At 35.6% G+C, this 21,798-nt stretch overlaps 3 protein-coding genes across 3 annotated transcripts; 1 reads left to right on the top strand and 2 right to left on the bottom strand.

The window, feature by feature from the left end:
- Positions 1 to 588: 588 nt before the first annotated feature.
- On the bottom strand, positions 589 to 4,646 carry LOC111017694 (pyruvate kinase isozyme A, chloroplastic-like). The gene is made up of 7 exons (XM_088119088.1): positions 3,869 to 4,646; positions 3,652 to 3,739; positions 3,325 to 3,515; positions 2,370 to 2,488; positions 1,962 to 2,205; positions 1,613 to 1,847; positions 589 to 1,283 (listed from the first exon to the last, which is right to left on the bottom strand). The coding sequence occupies exons 1-7, from the start codon at positions 4,397 to 4,399 to the stop codon at positions 955 to 957; spliced, it is 1,737 nt and encodes a 578-aa protein (XP_087975214.1). The 5' UTR covers positions 4,400 to 4,646; the 3' UTR covers positions 589 to 954.
- Positions 4,647 to 7,004: 2,358 nt separating this feature from the next.
- LOC111017725 (uncharacterized) lies at positions 7,005 to 10,846 on the bottom strand. The gene is made up of 3 exons (XM_022293568.2): positions 10,510 to 10,846; positions 7,662 to 10,114; positions 7,005 to 7,242 (listed from the first exon to the last, which is right to left on the bottom strand). Exons 1-3 carry the CDS (start codon positions 10,694 to 10,696, stop codon positions 7,168 to 7,170), a joined length of 2,715 nt encoding a protein of 904 aa, XP_022149260.2. The 5' UTR covers positions 10,697 to 10,846; the 3' UTR covers positions 7,005 to 7,167.
- Positions 10,847 to 12,789: 1,943 nt separating this feature from the next.
- LOC111017747 (tRNA synthetase class II (D, K and N) family protein) lies at positions 12,790 to 20,489 on the top strand. Its single transcript, XM_022293606.2, has 15 exons — positions 12,790 to 13,282; positions 13,392 to 13,535; positions 13,645 to 13,754; positions 13,828 to 13,939; positions 14,102 to 14,173; positions 14,723 to 14,814; positions 15,147 to 15,267; positions 15,774 to 15,896; positions 16,849 to 17,044; positions 17,150 to 17,337; positions 17,421 to 17,492; positions 17,600 to 17,698; positions 18,036 to 18,116; positions 18,948 to 19,005; positions 20,104 to 20,489. The coding sequence occupies exons 1-15, from the start codon at positions 12,905 to 12,907 to the stop codon at positions 20,271 to 20,273; spliced, it is 2,016 nt and encodes a 671-aa protein (XP_022149298.1). The 5' UTR covers positions 12,790 to 12,904; the 3' UTR covers positions 20,274 to 20,489.
- The last annotated feature ends 1,309 nt before the right edge of the window (positions 20,490 to 21,798 follow it).

Below are 21,798 nucleotides of genomic sequence, written 5' to 3'. Positions count from 1 at the left end.
TTTTTTTTTATCTCATTCTGTTTCTAACGTCTCTCTCCCCTCCCTTTCAATCATACTCTAGAATAAATTGAAAAATTTAAAGAGAATTTTATTTTAAATATCTATATACAAAAAGTTAAAAAATATTAAAAATAATAATAAGTATAAATTGTTGTCAAATACTTAAATTTTTTTAATAAAATTAGAAATAAAAAGCAAGAAGATACTAAATGAATCCTTACTTGCCACATTTTTTTAGTACAATAAATTTGAGGGACAGAAATTTAAACTTCCAACATTAAAAAATGAATTATATGTTTCCACGACGGAACCACATACTTGTGTTAGCCTATAAATTCGACCTTGTGTTTAGCTTTTTTTTTTTTTTAATAATTTCTTTCCGCTGGTTGGTCCCTCTCCTATCTTGGATTGAGGATGTTTGTGAGTTGTTTAAATTTTATACAATTTTTAATTAAAAAGAAAAAAAAAAGAGTTTGAACTGTTCTATACTATTTCTCTACCACCTGAGGGCTAAGTTCTCACTTTTGATTATGATTTAAGACAGTATAAATATGACGTACTGAATCACAATTAAAAGAAGAAAAAAGATAATATAATACTAGTAAATTCCGAAACCAATTAAAAAAAGCATCCCAACTAAAAATCTCACCTCAAGTTATGATGAAGATAGTGGTACACCTTGTTTTGTCATTTTATACCAACAAATCACAGTACCAAATTTTATGGAGTAATTCAGCTAGTACAAACAACCTATCCAAGCTTCAAACCTTCCATTTTCAAGTCTTTGAGATAGACAAATAACCACCCATATGGTACACTACACTACACTACAGACTACACACACTCATAAATCACTAAAAGCATCCTAAAGTTTCCATTATAAAGCTTTACCTGGATTGGGATTGGGATTGGTTTCTGTTTCTGTTTCTGCTTCTGTTTCTGTTTCTGCTTCTCCTACACGATGGTTTTGAGCTGGATTGACTGTGTCGCCATTGATGCAGCTCGAGCTGGAGAGATTTCTGAGACCACCAACACAGAGTCCCCCTGTTTGACCAGCCCCTTCGACTTCACAAGCTCGATGCCTCTTGAAATGTTTGCCTCGATGTCGTCTGAGAGGTCAATGCGCAGAGGAAACACTCCCCATTGTAGATTCAAGGCCATTCTCGTGCTGTCGTTATCGGTTAATGCAAATACAGGCGGGCTCGGGCGGTTGCGGGAAAGAAGAGATGCCATGTGACCTTGCTTGGTGAGCACGAAGATGGCGTCTACTGAAAGTCTGTTAGCTGCCACAGAGAACATGGAGAAGTTAAACATGATATGACGGAGAAGGGAGTTCCGACTTTATTTTCATGATCGGGAGTGGAGAGCTCCATCATCCATGTGTAACCGGATTGACAAATACATGCAGTGTCTGAGTAACACCTTACTCAATCCAAAGGTCGCATGTTCCAATCTTCAGGTAAACTTAATAAGAAAACTTTGGATGTCTCCCAAGTTCGAGTTTTAAGACGGACACGGATGCTCCCGACATAGGGAAGTAAACTCCGATTCCGGGTCATGGAAAAAGGGGGAAAAAAGAAAAAGAAAGGGAGCGGAGAAAAGTAAATTTTACCCAATTGAGCAGCAGCGTTGCAAATTTCCTCGGCAATGCGATCGTGCAATGATTCCCCAAGTTGAAGCTTGGGAAGAACATTTTTTCTGTTTTCTTCACGACTCCACAACTCCATTCGGCTGCTGGCCATCTGCAGAACCGAAAGCGCTTTCTGTCCATATGATCCTATGGCAGACTCCCCAGATAGCATCAATGCATCAGCATACTGTCTAACTGCCTCAGAAACATCTGCAACCTATGATGAACACGAAGACTGATCATTATTCTACCCTGTCAACTCAACACAATGTTCAGAGAGCACCAGTAATTTCAACTCAAAAGTTACGTTTTAAATATGTGTAACTCGTACCTCAGCACGTGTTGGAGTAGGATATTCGACCATCGACTCTAGAAGTTGTGAAGCTATGATCACTGGTTTGTTCAGTTCCCTGCAGACATTAGTTATTTGCTCTTGGACTGCTGGTATCTGCTCGAGAGGAATTTCAACCCCAAGATCCCCTCGAGCCACCATGATTCCATCAGAAGCCTCTATAATTTCTTCCAGATTTTGCAGAGCCTCCAAGCTTTCAATCTTAGCCAGTACTCTTACAGATCTGTGCATGAAAATATTTTTTCCCTTCATTACTAAATTAGATTTTAGAAGCTACGCAACATCTGTTTCGGTATCAAAATTTCACCAGTAATTCTTTGGTGCAAAGAATTCCTCAATGTTAACCTAATTCGTGGTAAAATATTGACTTTCTGACTCCATGCTTACTTTGGTGATTTTGTTGAGAGGTAGTTCTTTAGATGCTTGACAGGGTCTGCACTGTTCACAAAGGAAAGAGCAATAAAGTCGACACCTTCCGAAATGCCAAATTCAATGTCGGACCAATCCTGTAAAACGGTAAACCAAATAACATACCGTGCAAAAAGCAGTGTTAAGGCGCATAGAATTGACATCAGCCAAGAAGACATAATTTACTGAATTCGTTTATCATTTTAATGCATTAATATGAGAAATTAAACCTTGTCAAGAGAAAAACACCCGTTGTCAATAAAATTAGATTTATGCGCGAAAAAAAAGGATAAATTTTATCGTAGACAGAGATGATAGTGTACATGGAAAAAAAACTCGTAATGCTGACAAAACCCCCACAGAAAACTTGAAAATGAAATACTAACTTTCGTCCACAATATCATTCGGGGACAAAAACTGTAATGTTGACAGCACACGATAAGAAGACAACGTTTTAATAATGAATCTGACATTTTTGTCACCATATTGTATGCAGTAAAATCTAGTCCACGTTGACAACCCAATTGTTAAAAAGAAAATTTCAAAGAGTGAAACTTACATTATGTCCACAATAGTGTATAGTGGTAAAAACTTGTAATCCCACAGCAAGGGGATAACTTAAAAAAAAAAAGAACCTAACATTTTCTCCATAAGAATGCCCACAATGAACAATGCAATATCTCAGGCTTATGATCTTTGAATATATCATATTTATACATTCCAACGTTGTATTTGAACTAAAACAGAACACCGATGAATATTTATCGCAAATAAATTACTCAAAATGAGACAACATAAGCATAATTCAACGATAACTTAAATCTACTTCTTTTCTTAAGGTTAGAAGTTTAAATCCTCATATCCTGTTTTGTTGGATTAAAAGAAAAATTAATCACAAGGAACATTGATTTGAAGCAGAGAGAGACGTTTCTACCTTACTTGGCAGCGTGGGAGACTCGTGATTTCTCGCAACAAGCCTCCCATCTCTCCAAACGCTGCATTTTGCTCGAGGAAGAAATAAACCAGGGTCTGTGCACCTGCAGCTCAAATCGTTCCCAATCTTTTCAATGACTTCAAAGGTTGCCATTCCCCCATCAATTACAATTGAATCACCCACTTCGATACCTGACAGAATTCATAAAAGCACATAACAACGAGCTCATCAACCTCAAATTCATATCCCAATTAACTTGTGGGATTCAAATATTTCTACAAATCACCATTCAGAAAATGAAGAAGAAAAAGAAGATGCAAGGTTCACCTTCAGAGAAGCCTTCATAGCTTGCCTGAACAGTGAATGGACGAGAGCCCTCGAATTTCTCAGCAGTAAACAACCAGATTGAGCCATCCTGAACAATGATAAATCCAATGTTCTTAAATTACAAAGGAAAATAGTGACCCCAGTATCATATTTCTGCATTCATTTGATTACCACTTCAAATGCGGCTAAAAGAACAGGGATATAATATAACATTTACCTCTACTTTAACAGAGGAAGGAGCTCCATGATCAACCACATGAATCTGACTTCCTTCAGTATCGATCATTACCGAAATACAAAATCCTTTCTCCTCATTTAACTTCTTGATCTTCCTAATCACATCGCTGTGCCACTCCTTCGAGTTGTGGCACATATTAAGTCTCGCAATGTTCATGCCTTCCAGTGCCAATTTCTCCAAATCCTCAATCGCAGAACACGCGGGCCCAATCGTACATACGAGCTTCGTCTTCCTCATCCCCAAAAACCCTTTCTCCTTCAACTCCCTCTCCGACACTACGTCGAGCCCTAATGTCGCCTCCAATCTCTTCAATCTCTCCTCATCCTCCAAACCCACCTGCATTGCCGCCTTCACTCCATTTCCAAATTTCCCCTTCATCCTCCTCCGATTGCACCAAATGGTACGACATGGAACCGGCACACCGAACCTCGAATGCTTCACATCTAACACCGGGTTTTTGGCAACGAAGTTGCAGCGGGCACGAATCATCATAGCACTCACCTCCGCCATTGAAGAGTAATCAAAACTCTATGAAACTCAGCTCCGCTTTAGAAACTCTGCAACTATCTTCGGCCTTCTCCGAGACAGGTCTCGGATCGCCCCGAATGGTATTGTCCGCCGAGTTTGGAACAATAGTAACGAACAATGGCGGAGTTTACAAGAAGAAGAAGAAGAAGAATATTCGATGGGAAGATTGCGGGGCAGAACCCTAATTCTTGAGAATGTGGAGAGTTTTGTCGCAGTATTAGGTGTTAAGCAATATATTAATTTGAACTTACCGGTCAACTAACTTTCCCGGCGTTGGCTCCCTCGGTTTAAACGTGGTCCAGTTGGCCTGTAACTGTCACGTGGCGGGCACTGTTTCCTGCGGTGTCGTCCCACGCTCTAATTTCTTTTTTTTTTTAATTGGTCGAAAATGATAAATATGTTTGACGTTAAATAACAAATTTAGTCCAAAAACTTAAAAATTTTAAAAATATTACAATTACACGTAATTCGGTCCTATCTCAAAAATTTAGGATACATACTAATACTTTAAGTATTTTGACACCTGTCACCTCAATATATTTTTTGGATGTGAGATTTTTACTCTTCTAATACTCTTCCAAAATATCTAACTGAACAATTCCTCACTCAAATTTATCATATCTTGAAGTGATTTATGTGTACTCTTGAAAAATAATAAAAATAGCACTTTACTCGTTGAAAAAGTATATCTTGAAGTGATTTATGTGTACTCTTGAAAAATAATAAAAATAGCACTTTACTCGTTGAAAAAGTATGTTAGAAATATTGTTTTAATAGTGTAACTAAATTTCAAATTGATTGATTATCAAATAGCTTAAAATTTAAAATTTAAAGCATTTTTGTTGGAACCACTTATTTTCAAAACATTCATTTAAAAACTTCCATCAAAATTTAATTACATCTCTAAATTTGGAATTATTATTTTTGTTCGTTGATAACTTTAGCTAAACAATAGACGATGTTGTAGCATATCTATTTGATAAACGGTTAGTAATTTGAGTTCTAGTAGATCGTAGAACAAAAATCTCAACTAAGCAACCATCACAAATTAACTTAGTAGTTATTTAAGTTAACAAACAAATAAATGGAATCAGGAGGAAAGGAGATAAATTAGTTCAAATCATAATAATAATGTGCTTAAGATTTGAAATTCAACTAGTTTTCTTGATATATATATATATATATATATATATATATATATTTTACATTATAAATCAATTGCGTTTAATAAAATTTGAAGAGATACAGCCACTTTTGCGGTCAAACAATTCAACACGGTTAAACCTCCCTCTATTTCTTTCCCTCTCAAAAATTGAATTTTCTTGATAAATAGATATAGTAAAATCAAAAGTAATTGTCTGTTTATAAAAAAAATTGATACTCAAGCATAGATATCGTTATAAAACTCAAAACTTCTCAAAGTTTTGATAAGACCATATGGTCAAAACATTTAATGAATGGAAAATTGAAAATTTAATTTATAAAATAACAACGCATAAATTATGAGACCCAAAATAGTGCAAATCATTAAACTTATTTAAATTCGTGATGAGAATTAAAAAATAAGGGAAAAAATAAAAGAGAAAAAACGTGAAGTTGATTGGACAAAAATGTACGGATGGCAAAAACAAGGCCTAGCAAGATCTGCAGTCTCTGCCATCAGGCGACAACTACAAGTGCATTTTGAATCTGCCCAGTTGGTGCCAGCTGGAGATGTCTTCATTTTTTTTTTATAAATACTCTCACGACCTAGCAAGAGTTGACAATTTATTTTCAATATCTTTAAATTTGATTTTTCCCCAAAATTTAATTTGTTGTCGTTAAATTGCAAATTAGAGTTACAAGGTTTTTAATGATTTCAATTTCATTCTTATAATTTTAATAGTTTCAATTTAGTCCACATGATTCGAGTTGAATTTAGGTCTCCATAAATCCAGTCAATATAACTCAGTCAAATCTTACAAATTGTCTATATTATTGTCATGTTGTAAAATTTTTTAATTACTATTATTTCTCATTTAGGTTGGATTTTTATTGTTTAAGTAAAAAAAAATATTAGATATTTAGTATTTATTAAGGATGAATAAATCACAACTCAATCAAAAAGTTTAAATGATTTTGATAAATTTAGTTCATTTATTAGATATCTAATAAAAAATGTTATAAATTAAAATTTAATTTTTTAGTACTTAAAATTTTGGAGGGCTTGTTTTAGTATCTTCGCTTGTTTTTTCTAATCAGTTCCTTATTTTTTACAAAATAATTATTGTACTCTCTCATATTATTTTGGCATGAATGTAGTTTTTAACACGAGTGATTCATCAAATATCAACGCATAATAATTGCAATATTAAAATTGATATCTATATAAAAAAGTTCATATTACCAAGTACAACAAACCTAAAAATGAACCGATTAAAATTTAAACATTTTCGATAAATATTTTTTATTTATTAATCGAGGTGCGCATAAGTTGACACGAACACTCACTGATATAAAAAAAAGTGTTATATATATTTGTCTTTAATTAATTAAATTTATCAAAATTAATTGTCTTATAAAAGTGGGGAATTTGTTGGACTTAATATAGATGAAAAATGAGCAACTCAAATTATATGCACATTCCAAGCACATGAAAGCAACGATAATTGTGTTGCTTTCCAGTTCTACCCCGATCATCTACCTAAACTTAAACGTACGCAAAAAATATTCTAAATTCTAATTGAATAGCAGCACATTTCAGACATAAATCAACTATTATTATGTTGCTTTCTAATTCTATTAGAGCGTCTAACTGGAGTCATAATCTCTTCTTCTCCATTTCCCTGTAAATAAAAGAAAAAAAATGTTAAACTCGAGAGATAAAAAACATTACAATTTTTAAACTTTTTTTTATGTATTTTTTAATTTAAGGACTCTGTCATATTTCACAACTATGACCCTAATTTTTATTTAAACTGATTTAGAAAAACCTTTTTTTTAACAAAAAAACTCCACAAAATTATTTTATTAGACCATAATAAAAGCAGATAATATATTTAAAAACACAATTTAAATCAATAATATATGATTAAGGAAAAATACATGGAAATAACAAAACATTGGGGAGTTTTCTACGATTGTTACTTCTCTTGCAAAACAAACTTATAATTTTTTAGAATAGATTTTTTCTAAACACATAGGGAAAAAAATATTAAAAAAAGAAAAATCAAACCCAAAAGAATTTCAGTTTTGGGATACTCACATGATGCTTGATTTTCTCGTAGGTAGTGAAACTCCCATAAGATGGAGAAGGAGAAGCAGAAATGGAAATTTCATCCGAGGAAGAAGCCAGAGATTCTCTTCTTGAATTCTTCCTCTTCTTCCTCCCATGGCTATGGCTATGAGCTTCACTCGGTTCTTTCACTGCTCCGGCTGCTCCTCTCATGCTGCTGTACTGGAAACTGCTCGTTTCAGAAGAGCAGGATTCTCCAGTCATATCATCATCATGCTCATCATCTGCCGCTTCTTCTTCTTCCTCCGGACTGTGGTTCGTCTTCTCCTCCTCCTTCATCAATGATTGCTTTTGCTCTTCCACCGCCGCAATGGTTGGTTTTGAGCCTGATTTTTTTGCATAAATAAATCCTGCAGGTATAATTAGAGATAGCAGCAACGCGAACATCATGTTATGTGTAAAATCTCCTGAGATTCCCTGTAAAATCTTGATGTTGCTGCCATTTGAAGACTGAAAATCAGATTGAGGTTCAGCAAAAGGGGAAAAAACTGGAGCTGTGTTGCTTTGTTGTTGCAGTAGCGAATCGTTGTTTTCTTCCTCTGTTTCCCCTGTTTCAGCTTCTGGTCCGACTTGATCTAGGGTTTCAAAATCAGCCGATGATGCTTCATGATTCTCTTTCCTTTCGTTCTCGTGGACGTCGTCTTCGTCGATTTCATCAGAAGCAGATAGCTCAATTTGATCAAGAATTTCAAAATCAGCTGATGATCCTTCATAATTCTCTTCAATTTCGTTCTCGTGGACGTCGTCTTCGTCGATTTTATTAGAAGCAGATGGTTCAATTTGATCAAGAATTTCAAAATCAGCTGATGATACTGCATAATTCTCTTCGGTTTCTTTCTCTTGGGCATCTTCTTCATCGATGTTTTCAGAAGCTGATTTTGCAGAAATCTCGTCATTCTCTTCACCAACTTCTGGATAACTAGTTTTGCTTTCAATCTCCTGCAACAATTGTTCTTCTTCTTCTTCATTCGTAGCTTCTATCTCCTTAATGGCTTCAATCTCTTGCAATGATTCTTCTTCCTCCTCCACGCCATGATCTTCCGTCTCAGCATATTCAATTCTTCTTTCCTTCGTGGCGCCTTCTTCGATTACATTCAAAAAATTTTCTTTTTCCCACAAAGTCTGATGAGTTACGAGAGATTGCCCATCCACATCCTTGTAGAGGAACTCGGTTTGGTTAAGATAAATCAATGATGGCGCTCCTCCTCTGAAGTTGGAAACCACATGAAAAATAGAAGATATGGAATCCGCATGCCAAACCTCAAGTTTTCCAACCAACACATTGAAATTCATCTTCGCAAACTCGTAAATTTCAGATGGATGCTCCACCATTAATAAGCTTGATCTTTCTGAGATATTTGGATCACGAACCACAGCACATATCGAAAAGAAAGTGATTGAAAGGATAAAAAGCAGAGAACTTATCTTGAACATCCCACTTGACTTCTTAACTTCAATAGTTTCCTTCTGTTCAGAAACATGAATCCTTTCTTCATCTTTTTCTTCCACTTCTTCCTCTCCCTGCTCTGATTCATTGGAAGAAGATTCATCAGATTCCTTCAGCGAATTCTCAGACTCAGTTTCCTCGGCGAATTCGGACTCGGAAGCATTGACAGAGGAAAAGAACTCCTCAAGTCTGTTGCCTCGCTCAATTCTTCGGTTGGGCCTGTAATGGAGGAACTGTGGCCTTGGTGATAAATAATTAGTTTTGGGATCATAAGGAGGCATTAATGGATCTGCATCGAGAGGTGCTACCATTGGAGAAGAAACAGGACTGATTTTAAAACTAGGATCGAGATTGACACAATCCAATTCTTCTGTAAAAATATTCTTATCCGCAGACTCAAAATTGTTCTTCAAATCAGAGATTACCTCAACATCAGAAAATCTCACAGTTTTTGAACTAGAAATCGGAGCGATTTCTGGTTTTAAATCGGTTTCAACTGCCACTGTCACCACCTCTGTGTTCGTATCGTACCTGTATGTGGATTCTGCATCATCATACGAACCAGAAATGACCTCAAAACCAGCGAATCTCACGGTTTTTGATGATTTGGGAGTTGGCGCTGCAATGGAGGAATTTGAAATCGGAACGATTTCAGGATTTGTATCAGATTCAACTGCTGTTGCTGCTGCCTCTGGGTTTGGATTCACCGAGTTGAGTGAAGAGCTTTTCGTGCCGGAAAATGAAAGAGACGACCGGACTGACTCGTTGCGATCACCCAAAATCTTTTTCTTCGGGGAAACAGCAATCTTGGAGGCGGCGGAGATCGTCGGAGACATGAAGTGCTTCGACGATTTCCCGACCGACGGTGAACGAACTCGGATGGGTTTCGGGTTCTGATCTTTCCCGTTTTCTTTCTCCTCGTTATCACGAGAAGTAAATAGAATTTCTCTGCTTACAGAATTCCTTCGCGGATAATCTGAAAAATCAGTACATAATAAGAAAATCAATTGCAGATCGCAGAAACGATTTAAAGGAAAACAACGGGGAAGAAATCGGTGGAAGAATCGAAATAACCATCAAAATCATAACGAAAACGTTTAAATTTTCTCAACCACTTTCTTGGCAACCAAACAGATTTAAAGCTGTCTAGATCGTTCAAAGAACGGAAGAAACAATCGGTGGAGGAATCAAAAGATCGATCAAAATCGTAGCGAAGAAGAGAGACATTATGCCGATGAGTATAGATTTTTGACTTGGTAGCCGTTCAAACGCTACTAAAATTTTCTCAGCCATTTTCTCGGGAACCAAACAGACTTAAACCATGCGAAAATCTCAATAAAGCAATTAAATAGGAAGAGAAGAGGAACAAACCCGAGGGACTATTAGCCGGAGTGACGGGATTGAGGCTTCTCGGATTGGCGACGATCGACGGCCTCGTGAACGGGTTGCCGGAGAAGCTCCGGCGGACGGCGTTGCCGACTTCGGAATTTCGAGAATTAGGGCTCGTTCTTCCGGCTACCATCGACGGAGAAGACGACTTGTTAGAAGGCACCGCCATGGAATTGGACGGAGAAAATGAGTGAAAATTCAGATACAGTGGAAAGAAAATTCAGAGATTCGAAATATGGATCAGAAATGGAAAGTCGGCGAAATATTTAAGGAGAGAGAGAGAGAGAGAGGGCTTTTGCTACAACTTCTTGGTTAGTAACGGCTAGTTTTCCTAGGGCTTTAAAACGGAGGGTTTTGGATTTGACCGTTGGAGTTGCGCAGAAGAAGTAAAACATGCGGATGCGGAAAGGGAAGAGAGAAGTTTAGAGCCGTTGGATCAATTTCTCCAGATTAAGTAAATCCGAGCATGTAGCCGTTGTGAAAATTTCCCTTCCATCTTTATTTATACTTTTTCTTTTTCTTCTGTGAATGGATTTAAAATACATTCAAATCAATTATCCATGAGAAAATTTACTAATGTTTAAATGTGGTATAATAATTTTAAATTTATTATTATTATTATGATTTTAGTACAACATGGTGAGGAGATTCGAACTCACAACTTTTCGCATGTCCTACTAAAAAATATGCATTGACTAGTAAAATATATTTAGATTGACTAAATCTATTATTAATTTAAATTAGGTTAAAAATCATGTTTTTAAAATGTGATTTTAGTCCTCATACTTCAACACGACCTCAACTATGCTCGAGGGCAACCCAACTTACGTATCCAATATGTGTGATTAACTGTTTACCTAGAGAACACCTCAAATAGTACTAACTTGATTGTTCACCTTGTGACATAGCAGTTCTCCTAATCGACTACAACTCATCATAATGAACATTCCGCTTAACGGCGTACCTTTTGCATGATGGGTCAACGAAAAAATGGGAACATCGACTTAAACCATTAGGTGTAGGCATTAGAAGGTCATCAGTGCGCCTCTCTCTCTTACGTTCCATTTTCACACCAAAACAAACTTTTTTTTAAAGACATATATAGATTAAAGAACAATGAAAAAGAGAAAAATATGTGAGAGTAGACGAATGGTAGAAAATGAAATAAGAGAGGTAAATGCACATAGCATTTTTTAGGGTACCATAGTTTATTCCCCTCGTACATTTGCTTTCCATGAGAGAAGACAATCATAATTCATAAATATATTCAAAACATTGTCAAGAGTTGGGTCTCCGACCACAATAGGAAAAGGTCAAAGCGAGCATAGCTCATCGGTAATTGACATATATCTCTAGTTAAGAGGTTGTGAGTTTGATCCCTCACCCTTACATGTTGTACTAAAAAGAATCACGATAGAAAAAAAAATTAACAATTGAATGATTAAAGTTTAAAGTGTAAGAATAGTTGCCTTTGACATAGTTGACCATTAAGTTATTATTTATTTATTAGTTGATGTTGTATTTTGAAAGAACTTAAATTTGTCACAAGCTTCTCTTACCCAAAGTTAATTAGAGTGAGCTAGCAAGAACCTACAAATAATAAAAGAAAAACATATTGACGCTTAAGTCAATCTAAAACAAGGTAAGTAAGTTGGTTCCAAACAGAATTACATTTTAAGTACCGAAGCCAACGTCTTATTTATAGGTATAATGAGAGATTGGTCTGTTACAATCATTCCAAACTTTGATACTGTGGTGGTTACACATTTGCAAGTAGTTTCACAAAGTGGTTTTGACAATCCTTCTGACAATGGTTAAGTCACATTTAAAAGTTAAGTGTTTTTCATCGATTATAACTGTCAAAACCAAAAAGCACATATGTTAAGCATAATCATCACGATGATCTCGAAATCATCGGTTGGATGAGTAATGGAGAAGAAGGAGTATATATAAAGAGAGAGAAAGGGACAAAATTACACCTAAGTTAAATTTAATATAAAATTAATAAATATTGTATATTATATAAAAATCAATGTTACATCGTTTGTCCCACCTACGAAAATTAAACTCTAGAGACATTTTAGAACTATTTTATAAAAATTAAGGACTAAAATATCACTTTTTAAAACTGACCAAATAAAAATCTATATTAAAACTCGATGGCTAAAAAAAAGAAAAAAAAAAGTGTGTTTTACCCTGGTTTAAAAATATAAAAAGAAAAAAAAAGTGAAGAAAGAGCATAAAAATAAAGCGCCAAAGTTGGTCGTCCATCTTCATCCCCACGCCACCCACTTGACCGTGGGTTCATCCACTCGACCTTCGTCTGCGCGCCCACCAATTCCCAATTCCCAATTCCCAAAACCTTAAACCCTCAGCCATGTCCCGCTCCCTCCTCCGAGCTTTCCCTTTCTCCTCCACCCTTCGCCAGAAGCCTCCTCAATTTCTTCCCACATTCCGCCGCATTTCCCATCTCCGCCGCGCCAAATCCATTTCCACGAACCACAGAGCCGTTTCCTCTTTTTCTGCTTCCGCCACTCACCAGCCTTCCTCCGTCGCCGAAACGCTCGCTCCCTGTTCGAATTCACAGTCGCCTCTCAAGGAGTCTCTTCGTTGGATCAATCGCACTGCGCTCTGCGGTGAACTGTCGGTTGACGACGTTGGTAAGCGGGTTCGGCTGTGTGGTTGGGTTGCCTTGCACAGGGTTCATGGTGGTCTGACGTTCCTCAATCTTAGAGACCACAGTGGTATTGTTCAGGTGCTTATTTTTATGTTTTTTTTTGGTTCCTTTTCGTTTGAATTATCGGGATTGACTTGAAATTGAAGAGGACTTGTTGTTGAAAGTTATTTTTTGCCGCTCAAATTAGGTTACTACGCTCCCCAACGAGTTTCCAGACGCTCATTCGGCCGTTAACGACTTGAGGCTTGAGTATGTTGTTGCTGTAGAAGGAGTTGTACGTTCTCGGCCTGGCAATTCGATTAATGCGAAAATGAAAACTGGCTTGATAGAGGTATGTAAGGATTTCATTTTACTGTTCATGTAGCTGGACACTAGGTTGAAAAGGTTTTCTAGCTTATTGCACTATGCTTATGGTGTATTAATTTCATGATATATTCTAGGTTGCTGCAGAGCATGTTCAAATCTTAAATTCTGTTGGATCGAAGTTGCCCTTTTTAGTTACAACTGCTGAGGACACAAAGGATTCTGCTAAAGAGGAAATTCGACTGAGGTATCACATATTTTTATTTTCTATAAACCCACATTATTGAATTCTAGATTCAAAGGAGTTTGAGCATTAATAGGTACCGGTACCTTGATCTGCGGAGGAAGCAAATGAATTTTAACATAATGCTTCGGCATAAAGTGGTGAAGCTCCTTCGAAGATATTTGGAGGATGTACATGGTTTTGTGGAGGTACTTTCCTGTTTACGACTTCTAACTGATTGTTTGCCTTTTTGGAGATTTTATTGAATCGTCTGCATTAGAACTTCACATTATTTATACTAAATAAATGGTTTGATTTTGAATTTGTTCTAGCCTTACCTCAATTCTGACCTCTTGATGGTTATAAGGTAGATTGAGACGCCAATACTTTCTAGATCTACTCCCGAAGGTGCTCGGGATTATCTGGTGCCCTCTAGAGTTCAGGTAACCTTCATAGACTCAGCTTCTTATCCATGATTCTTTCTCAGGTTATTTTGTTAACTAGTTTTTTTTCCTTCTGAAAACTTGATACAATTCTCTTGAGAAATCTGAATGTGATGCCATTTTCCGTTTCTAGCTCTATTCTTGATCACTCCTTTAATTGGATATTTGGTATGTCTCGCTAATTTATATCGACAGGTAAGTGATAACATCTTATAGAACCTAACTTTTCATTACATTTAAAGATATCTTGCGCAAAAGTCTAAACTTAACTGATTGTTAAGGTGTTAAGGTAGTAGTTAAATTATGTATGCTTAGGTGCAGGTTTTTGAAGTTCTGGTGTTACTGAAATGTATGCCTCTTCGATTGATGTTTTATGTGGTGATGAAGTTTGCGTGCAACATAATTGTCTTTTCCTGCAATTAAATATAACATAATTGTGATTTCCATTTCCAACAAATAAAATTGTGTTTTATTTACATTTGTTTATTATATGGAATGCGTTTTTCAATGGCTTGCAGGTCTGATTCAGTTTAAATGTGTATTTTGAAGCCAGGAACATTTTATGCTTTGCCTCAAAGCCCACAGTTGTTTAAGCAAATGTTGATGGTGTCTGGTTTTGATAAATACTATCAAATAGCAAGGTACTAACTATTATATCATTAAGCATGATTTCCATCATGTTCATGAGTTTATTATCCTGATCATATGACTTGCTTCTGGTCTTCTCTCGAATTTATGCCTTTTCCTTGTAAATTCATTTGGTGTTTATGCATTATCTTTTCTTCACAACGTAAATGGCATATAAAGAATTGTATTGGTAGATCTAACTCGATAAATAGTTTCTTTCTTCTATGAAAATGGAGAGCTGAGTTCAGTCTGTTTTTCCTTTCTGAGTTGTGAGAATCAAGTGGTTGTTTTAAGTATGTTACAGAAATCCTACTGTACCTTCAGTTTAATGTGGCTTTCTTTGCAGGTGTTTCCGAGATGAAGACCTTAGAGCTGACAGACAACCTGAGTTTACACAACTTGATATGGAATTAGCATTTACAACATTGGAAGACATGCTTAGGCTCAATGAAGAATTGATTAGAAAGGTAATTTCCCTCCGATTATTAGAATTAACTTGATGATGGGATGTCAGAATAAGCGTGTATTCATTATTATAGGCTGTCTATAAAAATACTTTTAAAGAAGCAAAGATAATTGCCACAAACTTTTGCTCACACCATCATTATTTTGACACGTTTTTGTTGGCACCCATTTAAGGTTTATGTGCATCGTTGCATGGTTTTGTGATTTCGGTAAAACCAAGTCTTGAAGGTCATTGAATTTATGTGATTTAGATGTTGGAGGGATCCAATTTTGTCACCGATTAGTCAACTCTGTTGACAGCTCTGATTGATCCTTGAGGCATCACTGCATCAGGGTTCAGGTTATTTTTATTAAATTATTTCAATAAGAGGTAGTAACTCCAATCAAGAGGAGGATGAACCGATGGGTATTCTGAAGGTCTGATGCCTGAAAGTTTCACTTTTGTTGTAGGCATAATTTGCCTTGCTATCTTTTGGCTACTGAAGGTAAAGAAAAATTATACTTGTAGGTTTTTTGGGAAGTCAAAGGTGTTCAGCTGCCAAATCCTTTCCCGAGGCTTACCTATGCTGAAGCCATGAGTCGATATGGATCAGATAGGCCAGATACAAGATTTGATCTTCAATTACAAGATGTAAACTTCTCTCCTCGTTACGTCTGGGTCTAATTCTGACTACCGAGTTTCCAAATGAACTTGTTTTTATTATGTACGTCCTGAACTAATGAGCTATGTTATCAGAATTCAGATATGTTATCAGCTAGTGAAAAAAAGATATTTCCTTCTGGTTTTTGTTGTGCCTTAAAGCAGTTTCCTGTTGATTGAAAATATAAAAATTTAATTACTGCGTTACTTTAGTGAATACTCGGTACTTCCATATCTGTTGAATCTCTTAACTTCGGCATTTTCCTCTTGTTTTATTGTTCATACAAGTCTGGGTGGCTTTAGGATTCATGCTTAATATCCTTATTCAATTATTTTAATCGGATTGGTGTTTTCATAATATGCTTTTTGGATACCATTATTAGCATTCTGGCAGATTTGATAGGAAAAACTTTTCATTATTTTTCTGTGCTACATTGAGGCCTAAATCCATGGATTAAAAATTAAAATGAAGAAATTCCTATCAAAAGATAAAATAAAATGAAGAAATGAGGAAAGATGATCAGAAATGGGTAGGCTAATCTCCAACAATTTTGGTAGATGTAAGAAAATAAGGAAAAAAATCTATGAGGGGAGGTAGTCAACTACACAGGCAATACAATGACTAATTTCCATTATAACTAAGATATCATTATAATTTCAATACTCCCGCTCAAGTTTGTACCGATCTTTCTTTTTTCTTTATTATTATTATTATTATTATTCTTTATAAAAAAGGAGTTTTGGACTATGATCAACTGGCTCGTATGTTCAAAGATTTTGGCAACTGTTGCACGCTAATTTTATGCTCAACTGTTTTTAGTTTATTAAAGCTCCATTCTAAATTTAAATTAGGCAATGATATTGTTCATGGGAAATTAGTAACGTGTATGAGTTGAAGATTCCACTGAATTAGCTATTGATAAATTTTTCATTGGAGCTGCAGGTATCTGATATTCTTGCAGATTCTCCATTCAGGGTTTTTGCAGATGCCTTGTCTAGTGGCGGAATCATCAAAGTACTGTGTGTGCCCTCTGGTGCTAAAAGATATTCAAACACAGCTCTTAAAAAGGGTGACATTTATTCAGAGGCAATCAAATCTGGAGCAAAAGGATTACCTTTTCTGAAAGTTCTGGACGGCGGTACTCCTCTTTTTCTCTTCAAGATTTCAACAGAATTAAAATGTTGATTATTGAGATGGGGTCTGGAATGGATCTCATTCTTGGTGGAATATGAACATCTGTCAGGTGGCATTGAAGGGATTCCTGCCCTAGTATCAAGTTTGGATCCTGCAGGTAGAGAGGAATTTCTGAGAAGATGCTCTGCTGGACCTGGTGATCTAGTCTTGTTTGCCGTGGGTCATCGAGCATCGGTAAATAAAACTCTGGATAGGCTTCGACTATATGTAGCTAATGAACTGGGTTTGGTTGACCATGTAAGTTCGTGGCTCCTATATTTTGATTAGTTTTATGCAAAGTGTTTCCATTGTCACTGATTTATCTTTTTCTGGCTACTCAGTCTCGGCATTCAATTTTGTGGGTGACCGATTTCCCAATGTTTGAATGGAATGATCTAGAGCAACGACTCGAGGTTTGACTCCATATTATTTCGACCCCAATTCTGCACACCCAGTGAAAATGGAGTTTTTTAAATTCTTTTTGACTTTTAATTGTGTAGATGTACTTTTTTTCCTGCAGGCCCTGCACCACCCTTTTACAGCTCCAAACCCTGAAGACGTTGATGATCTGCCCTCTGCTCGTGCTTTAGCTTATGATATGGTCTACAACGGAGTAGAGGTAGCTTCTATGACTCCATTTTTTTAAATTAAAAAAATTGAGAAACCAAGCTTTCATTTAAAAATAAAAGGAAAGAATACAATGGCAAATTAAAAAAGGAAAAACCACCTGCATAGAGAAAAACATTGTGTTGCATATTTAAAAGGGTTTGTACTATCTCTAAAATGGTTGAGAATAAGAGATAAAAAAGGTAATCGTGAAAATTCTTGCTTTTAAGAATACATTGTGTTGCATATTTGAAGGGGTTTGTACTATCTCTACAGCTTACTCCCCCTACTCCCGAGATAAGTATTCTCTTCTTAAGCTAAAATAGTCTTCATTACTTTTGATGCTGTAGATTGGTGGAGGGAGTTTGAGAATTCATAAACGTGAAGTTCAAGAGAAGGTTTTGAAGATTGTGGGAATCTCTCCTGAACAGGTAAGTTCAAGTTACAGGGTTAATCTACTGTACTTTATGGTGGCGTCATGTTTCGGCACTGTCTACTATATCTTTTGGTGAAATGACTAGTGCTAAAATTTGAAGAGTATGATACTCTTACCACAGTTGATTTACATGATTCTCTATGATGGGTATAAAACACAAACCGATCTTGGTGAACCAAATCTAGTAAGTTCTTTTTGGTTACTAAATTGACCTAATTGACAATCATCATGACTTGCTCATTAGTCCAAAGGGACTAGGGTGAAGCGAGAGAGAATAGGTTCAAACCTCATGATGACTACCTTAGGAAGTAATTTCTATGTGTTTTCCGGCACCAAATGTTGTAGGGTCAAACGGCTGCCCTGTGAGATTAGTCGAGGTGCGCATAAGCTGGCCTGGACACTCACGAATAAAAAAAAGACCTAATTGACCACACTCGAACAAAACCCATATAATCGTTTCCGTTAGTCTTAATTATATTAATATATAAAATTATATATTAACTTAAGTGGCAGTTAAATGTTTACGTTTTTTTTTTCCGTAATTAATTAATCAATACAATTATAAACCAAGCCGGTCTGGTTCAGCCCTCCCTCAATGACCGATTTGGTACACCCCGAATAATTTATGGGATTGAACCGATTGGTTCAGCTGGCCTGGCCAAGATATTTTCTCCTGAAATGTTATTGGATTGATTTCAGTTGGTCTTTCAACTTGGCTTCTCCCTAATTTCGATGTGAAAATGAATGCGATACACTGTTTTCTGGCAATGTGATTCAAGTTTTTTCTCTGCCGACAATATGAATTTTGTTCTTTTCTGGATGGCAGGCAGAAGCAAAGTTTGGATATCTATTGGAGGCATTAGACATGGGTGCCCCGCCTCACGGTATGGACCATAAAAGCTCTCTTTCAATGGCTAAATTTAAAGTCATCATTATTGCTTACGAGTTAAATGCCCATTTATCTATTAGAGGTTGGGAAAATGCATTTTCACCACGCAAGTATTAAGAATATTGAAAAGGTTAAATATTCTAACTTTTCGGTTTAAACTTTTGGGCATGGTTGATTAAATATGAAATCAAAAGTAGGAGGTTTGGAGTTCAAATCTTTGCAATGCCATTTCCTCTCTAATTGATATAAATAGTTCACATATTAGGCTGTGTCAAATTTTAACATTTAGACCGACATGCGAGGAGTGTTAAGAATAAGAATATATTAAAAAGATTTAAGTATATTCTAACCTAGTGAATTAAGCTTTTAATTGTGGTGATTCAATAGTGTATTGGTTATTCTCTGACTAAATCTTGTTCTTTTCTGTTCATTTTTTCCCTTCGATTTCTTTGAGGGGAGTCTTGAAAACTTTCTTTAGATCTTTAGCCTTCGTCTCTGATGTGAGAGAACAAGATGAGGAAGAACTTCCCCTTCAAGTGATTAAGGAGAGTTTCTGCCTAGTGTTTATGTTAGATTTGTAAATTATTCGACTAATTATAAAGTAGTCAAAAATATGTTTTATTCCATCTCTATAGAAATGTTAATACAAGGACAGGAAAATCACCCCAACGGGTGGCCTTGGGGTAAGGGCTTGAAATGTTTAGAGATCTTTCAAGACCCCATCTGGAAAATTTAATTATTAAAACTGTCTGTTGTCCCCTGAGTTGGTCATGGGTGAAACTTCCTAGAAAATTAGTGAGGTGGGTCATGAGTATAATGTCGAGTTGATCCTCCGATATTTGGCTATCCCAGGTATAGCTGTGAAAATGGACCAACCTAAAATAGATGGTGTATTCTACCAATAAAGCTTTTAGTCATGGTCCTCAACTCCTCATAGTCATTAATAATCGAAATCCACCCGCCAAAATGATGTCAATAGTTTGATCCTCCATCCCACAATGTTTGAATTATAAAAGAGAGAATATACATTTTTCCAGAAAACAAAAATAAGATTTTTTTCTTTTTCGGTCTTAACTTTTTTTCCTTGGCGCAGGGGGCATTGCCTATGGGCTGGACAGATTGGTGATGTTATTAGCAGATGCAAATTCCATTAGGGATGTCATAGCTTTCCCAAAGACAACCACAGCACAATGTGCCCTCACAAAAGCTCCTTCAGAAGTGGATCCCCAGCAACTCAAAGATTTGTCATACCAGACCCAATAGTTTCCATTCAAGTGCTCGACGAGTTCGGTTCGGTTCAAATTTTAATTTAGAAAAATTATGGCTCGAGAAAACCTTTGAATCCTTGGAAAGAATTAAGATATGATGAACGGTAAATGTAAAATTTTTACAATTTAACAAAAATTTATCAAATCCCTTCGACAACAGATCGGAACTCTCCACGTCCCGATGTCGAATAAAGATCAGATTTTGAGATTCTGTCTATGAGGTTGACCTAACTTTTTGGTAATGGTTGGTTATGGGCGTTTTAGTTTTATGTCATGAACAGGTGTGTAAATTTGAAGTGTGTGGACAGACCGGTGTGTGTTTGGCTGCTTCTTTAATTTGTATTAATTTGGTTGGACGTTTTAGCTGTTTCTGATTTTGGTTCGAACAGATGATCTTCAGTTGCCAAACGAGGTACAAACATGTGGCCGCGATAATGGGTATATAAATTGATCCAGTTGTCTTTCTAAAAACAACATAAACAAAACAATATAAAGAAAAATGAGGAAATATTTATTAGGATTTTATAAATAATTGATCAATTGACACATTATTATCAATAATAATGGCTAGATCAAAACAGATGTTTTGTAGGTATATAGATTAAATTGACATTTTGAAAAATAAAGTAACAAAACACGTGTTAGTTCATGTGATACAATTCATTTTCTCTTTAAAAATTCTATCAATTGATTAAAACTGAGATAATTTATCCACTTTGTTCCAAAAACCTCGTGTATAGAAAATTTAAAAATCAAATAAACTCGAACTAAATCAAACAGCGAACAGCCATTCTAATTTATCTAATGATTTGGAAATAATTTCGATTAATTTATGAGGTATTTCACCAATGAGAAGAATGCACCAATTTCTTTAAAAGAAAAAATATATTAATTTCATATAAACAAAAAGTATTAGGAATTAACCTCTAAAAGTCAAACAGATTAATAATGTAAAAATGCTTAGGCAATAGTTGGCATATTTATAGCATAGTGATAGCATTTTCAGTTTTCTCGTTTTCATTTCATAATCCAATAAAGTTTCATGCATTTAGTGAAATGAGATTTTTTAACTCCCAAATCTTGATTCATAGTAACTTCCAACTTCCAACTCTTAATCCATTGTAACTTCTAATTAAGAAATTATTAACCCATATGCTATTTTCTCAACCTTTGGCTTTAATAATCGTTTTTTCTTCATTGAGATTTTATTAGTTTTTTTCGCTCAAATTCAATTAAAAATTTTAGTTTAAATAATATATATAATTATAAGTTGAATATTATATGAAAAGTTGACGTGGCACTGTGATATGTTATATGATTGCACATATACAAAATACTAAATTGATGTAATATGTTGCTAAAAAATTACTTACAACTTTATAAGCAATGTTAAACGACTATGTGGATTCGTCGAATCAAAATTTATTTTTCGATAATGTCATACTATATTTGTCCCAAAATCTAATTAATGAAATCTCAACGGAAAACACACTTCTAAAGAATTACTATATATGAATCAT

The sequence above is a fragment of the Momordica charantia genome, assembly GCF_013281855.1.
Source record: "Momordica charantia cultivar OHB3-1 chromosome 10 unlocalized genomic scaffold, Mcharantia_2.0 BLBB01000010.1, whole genome shotgun sequence".
Classification (NCBI taxonomy): Eukaryota; Viridiplantae; Streptophyta; class Magnoliopsida; order Cucurbitales; family Cucurbitaceae; genus Momordica; species Momordica charantia.
The sequence above is the reverse complement of the archived record's forward strand: the minus strand, read 5'-3'. Positions and strand labels throughout refer to the sequence as shown.